Raw genomic sequence first — 9324 nt, forward strand, 5'->3', positions numbered from 1 at the left:
TTCCGCCCTTCTCCTATTCTACAAATGTACGTGACCACTCATTCCACAAATCTGCCACCCCTCTGAACTTGCCGCCCTGGGCTATAGCCCGCTAAGGCCCCCCCCCCCTCCCCTAAACACGCCACTGATGGTGATAGGGGTAAGTAACTCATATTATTTATCACGATAATAGAGGAATGTCCATCTCACCCGGAAATCGACCGATATCGATCCTCCTTTTCTTGCCTTTGATCTTGCTCTGCTGATTCGTTGCACAATGGACGAAAAACAATAGGATGACGAACGCGGCCCGCAACTGAGCTGGTCCTATTCTCATTATACTCTTCTGAAAAGAAGAAAAAAAAGAAGTAAGAGGTGATAATAAAATAAATGAAGCAAATAATAATATCTTCTGACATCAGAGCCGCCGGATCCGGTGGATCGAAATGGATCATGACGAATCGAATGTGTGTGTGTGTGTGATCCATTCAGAATAGGAAGGATCCTATTCGGGGAATACGGATCGTTAACTAATATTTGTGGTTTGAATGATCGTTACTTTTTTTTTTCACCGATTGTGCATTTGGGCGTATGTACGCTATTCAAGTCACATTCGGACTAAATACTCACGTCGGTGACTCACTAACGAGTCATTCACTCGTCGTGGTTCATGGTTTTTTCTCTCGTGGATCATTGGCCCTGATGCAACCGAGGACAGACGAGCGATATAAATATATTTTTTTCAAAGTTTACGAATAGCTGGAAGCTATTTAGGGTAGTTTTCCTGTCTGGAATGATTGATTCATTCGACGTTTTTGCGATGGAAAGTGCATACAGGGTGTCCCAAAATTAACGGATCTGTTTCAAAAAAGGAAAAGGAACTTACTATAAAAAAGAACCGGAAGCGATAGAGTGGAAATGCACCGTTTTCAGCATTGCGCTTGGGAACATTTTTAGTCAGAGAGAATTTCGAATTTTGTCACAATTTTTTGCAACAGATAGCGTTACAGGCTGCAAAAAACTGAAAAAAAAAATAATCGAGGGAGAAACTAAGAAACTGAAAATATTTTCAAAATATCCACTAGTTAAAGCAACAGCTGAAATTTCAGAAAAAAAATTCACAGCAACCCGTGCAAGCGTCTCTACCCGGATGACCCGAATCGAATCCAAGCAAAGTTTCGAAATTTGTTGCAAAGATCGTCCACAGAGGTCGCTTCAATCTGAAAATCTAAAAAACTAAAATGACGTATTTTCAAAATTTCCGCTGAGACGGTTGAAAAGATTTTTGCGAATTTTTTTCCTGAGACTATACCATATTTTTGTAGCTGAAAATGGTGAACATTTTTTAACCCCCCCCCCCTTCCCCATAATCCACTTACTCCCTGAGTGAGGTGTTATCTATTGCAAAAATTTATAATTAAAATCTGTCAATGAAATTTACTGTCTTACTAAGCACCAATGCAGCAAATGACGCATTTCTATAGCTTTTTAGTTCCTTTTTTTAAATTTTTTTCATAGGATATCCCTAGGGCCACTTCTTGGGCCGCGTGATGGCGTAGCTCATACGATTTCTCATACGGGCTCTCTCCATTCAGAACATTATCACTTTGGCACAAAATCCAGTATTGATTATTATGCTTTATCAAAATTAATTCAGCAGCCAAGTGTATCAGAAAATCTATTTACACCGTGTTTAAAAACTGAACTAATTTTTTGAAACATTTTTATTTGGTTGAAATGAGCTCTTCTTAGCAATTGATTGACCAAAGAAAATTGCATTCACTTAAAATGACCTTTGAATTCTAATTAACCATTCCCTAGTTGAATGATCTCTCATCCCTCCCCCCCCCCCTCTCTAGAAATACCTATCTGATACCTTCAAGTGAACACGATAAGGCTGCGACATTAATGGAAAACCCGTTGACTGCTAGTGATTAGCATATTCATCTCCAAAATGTCACGGCCGGGTGTGTGTTGGCGATGTGATGCCCGTGCATTAGTTTGAGCTCTCCCTCTCGCCGCTACTAATGGTGTTTTGCGCTATCGCATTTAATGCTATCGTTAAAAGCGATCAAAATCTCGCCATTGGAAAATGAATCGAGTAGATTCGAATGTTGCCTTCGGTTATGTTTGTTGATTTGACACGAGAGTCATTTTCCATATCTACACACACATAATTCGATGTAATTTCCCGGTCATGGAGTTATTACCGCAAATTTAAGGTATTTCCTTCTCAAGTGAGACGAAAACCATTATTTTTTAGGAAATTTTAACAAGTGGACCACTTTTGAAAAAGTGCATGTGAGAACAAAGGGGTATTATAGTTCCCGTAATGTGAATAGGTTTTCCTCAAATACTTGTCATCCGAACACAGCCAAATTTTCAGGATATCTTAATGAGACCGTGGGAGAGAGATTTATGTGATAAAAAATAGTTCAATTTTTGATTACCAAGTGGAAAAGTGGCCTTTTTTATTGCAGTTTAGTTTTTTCCATGATCTATATAGTGTGTATACCATGTTTCAATGGAATATGTCCACCAGAACGGGCGCTATATAGGTCTGAGTAGTGTCAGTATACTGAAACTACTCGGACCTCTGCTGCGTCCGGTCTGGTGGACGCATTACATTGAAACTTGGTATATATACGTTTTATGGAAAAAGGAAAATGCAATAAAAAAGCGCCTCTTTTTCACTTGGTGGTAGAAAATTGAACTATTTTTTAAATTTCATAAATCTCTCTTCCATGGTTTCATTAAGATATCCTGAAAATTTGGCTGTGTTCGGATGAGAAGTTTCTCAGAAAAACTATTCAAAGTACGGGAACTCTATTTATAATCACCCTGTACATTACGAGGAAAATAAGCAACTGGGTGTTGAATTCTCAAATAAAACTTGGTCATAAGATTCATAATTGGAGTTAATTTTTGAGGTAATTATCAAAAAGGGGTTTCAAATTCACTGCCGTTTGCTCCTCAGATTTTTCCAGTACCATCTGTGTGAAGTGAAGTATCCATCCAAGGGCGAACTTTATCTATCTTGGCCTTGTTTTCTCGTCTAGCGGGAAATTCCTCCATGTTGGAAAAACCTTGAAGCATACACACACAACCTTTCACTGCTTCAGGTCAGATTATAGATATTTCACGAAAATCCAAAAATCTCTCTGTTTTAGCCGCTTATAAATTATATGATAGCACGTCTCGCGCTCCATGCTATGATATGCTTGTACAGTATGGACATTGAAATACTCAGATATCCTTGGGGAGGCGCAAACAGATTCCTTAAAAAGGTTGCTCACTGTTAACAAATGCGCCTCTCGATCCTTGATTAGACTCGAATGTGAAAGGCCTCGGCATCATATATTGAATGATGGAAGGCTTGAATGAGGATTGATCATATACTCGAATGTGGAAGGTGTTTTCACTTATATCTTTAAACAACGCACCAATTTTTGGATCAAACTACAGAGAATATGAACCGAAATAAATGACCAAAACCTTGCTTTACTGAACTTAAACAGACTTTCGAATTCCTCTAATTGGGCAACTGACTTGAAAACAACCTTTTTTTGTTTGGTTGCCCGGATGTGTGTATGGCAACTTTTCCTACCTCTTCTTAACACAAACGTAATAACTTCTGTTATCAAACATTACGTAGACTATACATATAATCAAGACCTTCTGTTAAAATCAGACCATCTCTCTCCGCAAAATACAGCTTTGCTTCTAACTAACCATTTCAATATCCTAAGCCAAAATTAACTCCTACTAAACATTCCTTTTCTTATAAGAAGAAGAATGATCGCCAGACTGCGCTTATATCTGTTACGGTAAGTGTGATAAATCGGTTATTATGTATAATATAGCCGGTTATCATGCATACATACCAATTGTCTTGATAATTTTGATAAATTTATCCCTTCTTTTACGGGCAGATGCATTATACTCGATCGTCGTCCGTAAATCTGATAAATATTGTAAACATTGAAGAGGGAAGGCATGGAAAACATAATTACTTTTACCGGTGATAATGCATGTTAACCAAGGTTTGGTAAATTTCATAAATACTTGAAATTTATCTCCTTTATAATTATGCGTAATGCCCAAGTTAAATTCGTTGATTTAATAAATAGGAAAAAATTCCCAGTAAGTCTAGTGTGTGTGATGAATATAGTCGAACCCCGATATGATGATAAATTAGATGTATAAATTACCATGTATAGTGTATCATGTAAGTAGGATTTATCATGTTTTCCAACGACGCTCCGGTACTATGTATAATCACGAGTAAAGTGAGGAACTTAGGAAAATTTATCAAATTTATCAACGATGCTTGAGCACTGCATAATCGCCATTAAAAGTGGTAAATTTAGGGAAATTTATCGAACTTACCAAAACACTTGGTAAGTATGCATAATAAGCCGGTTATTATAAGCGTATTTATCGCATTTACCGTAACATGCGTAGCGACTTGTTCGTCGTTTGTAATGGTGCGGTGGGTGCCACATTAGGTATCGCTGCTGTAATGAAAGAGTCTATCAAAGCTCAAGGAATGGCCACGAAAATGCCGTGGAAAAATCACGAAATTTTCATTTGGGCATGTAGAAACGCGCCGAATTATTTGAATAATTAAGCTTATATTTATTAGCAAGGATAAGCAAGTAAAGAGTACAAAACTAATAATTTTCAAAATAATTCTCGAAACGAAAATTTCTGCACGAAATTTTATACGGAAATTTCCGAAAACACATCGCGGTGCTCAATAATTTAGAAATTCCACGAAACATTCGTGATTTCTTAATACCATTTCCAGCATATGAGCCGAAAATTGAATAGAAAATATAATTCGCCGAGTTATTTATTGCTAACCACGTTCCAGCACGTTTCTACGAAGTCAAATGAAATTAATAGAATTTCAAATGGAATTTTTAACTGACTTTTCTCTCCACTTCTATTGAAAATGAACGGAAATAAATAAATGAACCTGATGAACAACGATTCGTGCCATGAATCATTAATTGAATGAGGAGGAAAATAGAAAACTTTCTTTGGAGAAATTCGAATTCTCCTTTAGAATTTCAACGAGAGAGATTTCTATTGAAAGGAAAAAAGCGATGAATTTCTGAGAGAAAAGTACAAAAAGGGAACTGATTTTCTCGCGAGAATTCCTGGCAATGACATTCCGACATCAATTTTCGATGATTTTTGATACCTTTTTTTTCCCGTGGACCCATGTTCGATGTACAAACACACTTCGCGAGGGATGACTCCAATAAGTTTTTTGATGGCCCTGGATGAATATCCATCACCGAGTTTTCCCATCAACATGGTATATAGATATTGAACTTCAAGTTTGTTCGGATACAGATAGGAATAATATATGCATCGTTTTATTGCAGGGTATTTCTTCGAAAATAATGGAGATAAATGATGTTATATTCTATCCGTCTGATGAAAATTCTCGTATATTGAATGCGTCATGAATTCTTAAAATGACGCTATTTTTTACTGTAATACACAGGGTTTAGAGATATCTGTAGGGATAACGGAGAGGTATGTGCTGCGGTAGTTCTGCAGAGATAACTGAGCGGACTCTGCTGCGATAACTGTTTTAAATGTCTCGAGATATCACAAATAACTGAGATAAACTTTACTGATGCACAGAGGGCACTGCGACTGATCTGCTAAACGAAAGAAGTTGATAGACGAGTCCAAGTGGAACATAAAGAAAGATAAAATAAAGATGGTTAATGAAATTGCAAATTAAAAGGAGTAAAATTTGTTTATATATTTCTTATAAGAAAATATATCAGTATTTTGACACATCAGACTATAGTATAACATTTTAAAGCAATATATTTGGTGCGACTTGCTTGCAGCAATTGTAGTAAAATATACCGTCGTATGTTGTCCAGAAATTCTCTATGTAATTTATCAATACGACCCATAGAAGGTTATTTATATCCCTTTGGGTCGAAAAGTGTTTGTCTAATTTCTTTTTTGACATCCTTTCATGGACAATGAATGGGAAATGTGTCAAGTCCGAAAAAAAACCATTTGCGAAGTTTCTGAGAAACATACACTCAAACTAAGCACACATATGGAAAGAACATAAAAAAAATCCTATTAGGTGACACCATTTTTAACTGAATATCTGGATTTATTGGCGAGCTACAGGTGCTAAAAGATTGGCGAAGTGAGAAATCGAATCGTCCCCAAAAATCTATATAATTGTTAATTCCACAAACACCCTTCTAGCTACAATAGGATTAAATTTACCAAGAACTTATCCATTGCACCATCTTTCGAAAGAGCTTATAATAAATCATATCGTTGTTTTAGTTCAGTACAAATTTAGACTTTTGTTCGCAATACTTCACTGAAATCTGCGTTCGTCGAAATACATATTCAACAAAAATTCGGAATCGGCGGTTACAGATTTTAGCGACGATGTCGCTTTTGCAGGAAAAAATATTACAAGGTGGCATCACCTTCATCACGATACTGTATCTTGATTGAACGGCGAACTACAAGCGCTGAGATTAGCGAAGTGTAAAGTCGAATTGTCGCCAAAACTTACCAAAATGTATACTGTACTTCGACAAACGCCGATTTTAGTGATACGTGTACATATTGCTAACAAAAAGCTGAATTTCTCCTGAACTACTACACCGATGTGGTGTGTTATAGTCTCTTTAAAAAGCTGATGCAATGGAAAAGCTTTTGATAAATTTAATCCTATTGCAGCTAAATAGAATTAATTATAGAAGGGCGCTTGCAGAGTTTGCGATTAGAGATTTTGGCAACAATTAGATTTTACACAATCTCTCAGCGCTTGTAGTTCGCCATTAAATTCATATATTCTGATGGATATAGAGGAGAGAAAATAGATAGAAAATCCTATATAAGGTGACCTCTCTTATTGAATTTTTTTTACTCTTTCCAAATATGGGCTTAGTTCGTACGTAGGTCTTTCAGAAACTGCACAAATTTGGGTTTTCCAGACGTGACGCATTTCCCTTTCATAATCCATTATCCCCTTATAACTCGAAAACGGTTAGTGATAAGACAAGGGGTTGCTATGGGGTTTTATGTTCTACTTGAGATTGTCTATCATTCCCTTTCGTTTGGCATATTACGCGAAATTCGCCCAGTATACTCAATGCATCACGAATTCTTATAAAATGGTGCGATTTTCTTGACCGTTATCTACTTTTTCTCATTTTGAAATTACTTATTTCAGGAGTATTAAAATTTCAATGCAGCGTTTCTAACCTTTTTTAGCCCATGGACTCCCTTTGGACCATATTTTCTTCACGAGGTACCCCTTGTCTTGCCCAGCTGCATCCCCCCTCCTCATCCAGGAGTGAAACTCTTTCTATTTAATTAACTGAATTTATTCGAAATTAAATTTATAATAAACAAAAATTTTATGAAAGATAGATCTCTGGACGCCTGGGATACGTGAAGATCTGGGGGGTGGGGATGGTGAACATCTCTCTCAAGAGTCGAATCATATCGGAAAAATATGTGTGGGAGCCCAGATCTATGTCGATCATCTCCACAGATTTCCTTCAAAATATATCTGTAAAAAGTTTATCATGATTATTTCTGATACCTCCAGACAGTAAAATCAGTTATCTTTGTAGATGCTATCGTAGCTAATCCCGGTCAGTTATGCAAATTCAAATACGAGGCCACAACACGCAAAATGCGCAACAAGGTGACTGAGAAAAAGATGCCCCCCCCCCCAAGCCGAGATTATACTGTTATTTTGTAAGAAAAAACGTAACCCGCCCCCCTTGAGAAGAAAAGAAATTGAACCCCCCCCCCCCGAGAAAATTACGCCTGTGATGTCATATATCTCTAAAATACAGCAAACCCCAATCAAAAATGCAATTACGAAAGCTAAAAACTATATATACATGATATTATATAATGCCCATAAAAAATATTCATGTTCTAAGTATGGATAGCTTCTCGATTTACCCCAACATGTTTATTGTATTTCTTTTGAAACCTGCCAATTGGGTTAGAATTCACAATCCCCGGAGCTAAGTTGTTCGATTTATTCACAACCGTATTAGAGAAAAATTTCTTGCGACACCACAACCTAGAATTGTCCCTTACCCATCATTACTAGTGCCCCCTTGTCAAAGCAGTCGATTGAGGGTGTACTAATAATTTATGGTGCATCCTATCCATCCCGTTGATAATTTTTAACACTTTGATCACATCTCCCCGACACCTGCGTTCTCATCTGTAGTTATCTACGCAGGATTATTTCACACACACACACAGCGCAGTTCACTCAGTCATTTCCGCAGAACTATCTCAGCTCAGCCCATTTAGTCATTAGTGGAGTTCGCTCAGTTATCTCAGCAGAATTTAAAGCCAGCTCCGTTATTTCAGTAGAGGTCGCTCAGTCATGTAGACAGATGATGCCCACAGAAACTGGTGAGGAATTTCAAAGAAAAAAAAAATTTAAGGTGATTATGAGGGAAATATAAAATATACATCGTTGTACAGAGAGAAAGCAGTTTTGAAATATCTCCTAAAAATACCGTTATACAGTATAAGGGTTAATCGTAGTAAAGGATAGCGCTCCATCGAGAGGAGTTTAAGAGTAGAATATAGGCAATTTTCCAAACAAGATTCGAAAAAAATATCGTTGTAGAGGGATTTATCGTAATATCGAGTATCGTCGAAGTGAAGTTTCACTGTATTTAAATTGGTAAACAATATTAAATTTGTGTAACTTACATGCCACAAGGAAATCTTCAGAAAAATCCCATCAGAAAAATTCCAAATCAAGCCGGAATCATAAAGTTACGCGAACTGATGTAAAACTAGTCACCGTTCGGACGCCCGAGATAATGATGGTGATCGAGTGAGAATAGAGTCCGAATGTAAATGGAAAACAGAAATTATATTATTAATATATTTTCTTTCCCACGCACAATAGGCATAAACGTATCATGACTGGCCAGTTGAGTAGAAGAAGACTCTTCATCACATGACGTATATGATATCTCTACGGAGCTGGAACAGTTACGGGTCGTAGAGTCAGTCCGGGTAACAACCGGGTCAGTAGTGTGAATTTCACACGACTGACGATCCTAGCGTTCCGGAACAACTGAAACACATAATATAGAACAAACAAGAAATATATTTTTAAAAACGAGGGATAAAAAGTAAACAACTTTGTTTCCTGTTGGATAAACTCTTTCTACTCCGTAACGATCATCAATCTGTAAAACTCCCATCGTGGTATTGTTTCCGAGGGTTGTTCCGAAAAGACTCATATTCGCCTCTATTCAGATATGCTTGTGGACACTGTGTTAACTT

General features: G+C 37.1%; 1 protein-coding gene across 1 annotated transcript in view; it reads right to left on the bottom strand.

Moving 5' to 3' along the window:
• The window catches only part of LOC149071089 (uncharacterized), a 28411-nt gene extending 19405 nt beyond the window's left edge, over positions 1-9006 (bottom strand). The window contains exons 1-2 of the mRNA XM_089248194.1: positions 8740-9006; positions 190-325 (exon numbers count right to left, since the gene is read on the bottom strand). Coding sequence (XP_089104320.1) covers positions 190-316 — 127 coding nt within the window. The 5' untranslated portion in view covers positions 317-325; positions 8740-9006. The remainder of the gene's footprint in view (positions 1-189; positions 326-8739) is intronic.
• Between the last annotated feature and the right edge of the window lie 318 nt (positions 9007-9324).

Source organism: Pholcus phalangioides, unplaced genomic scaffold, assembly GCF_987345545.1.
Source record: "Pholcus phalangioides strain wild (caught in Gottingen) unplaced genomic scaffold, Ppha-v1.0 ptg000019l_1, whole genome shotgun sequence".
NCBI classification, from domain to species: domain Eukaryota; kingdom Metazoa; phylum Arthropoda; class Arachnida; order Araneae; family Pholcidae; genus Pholcus; species Pholcus phalangioides.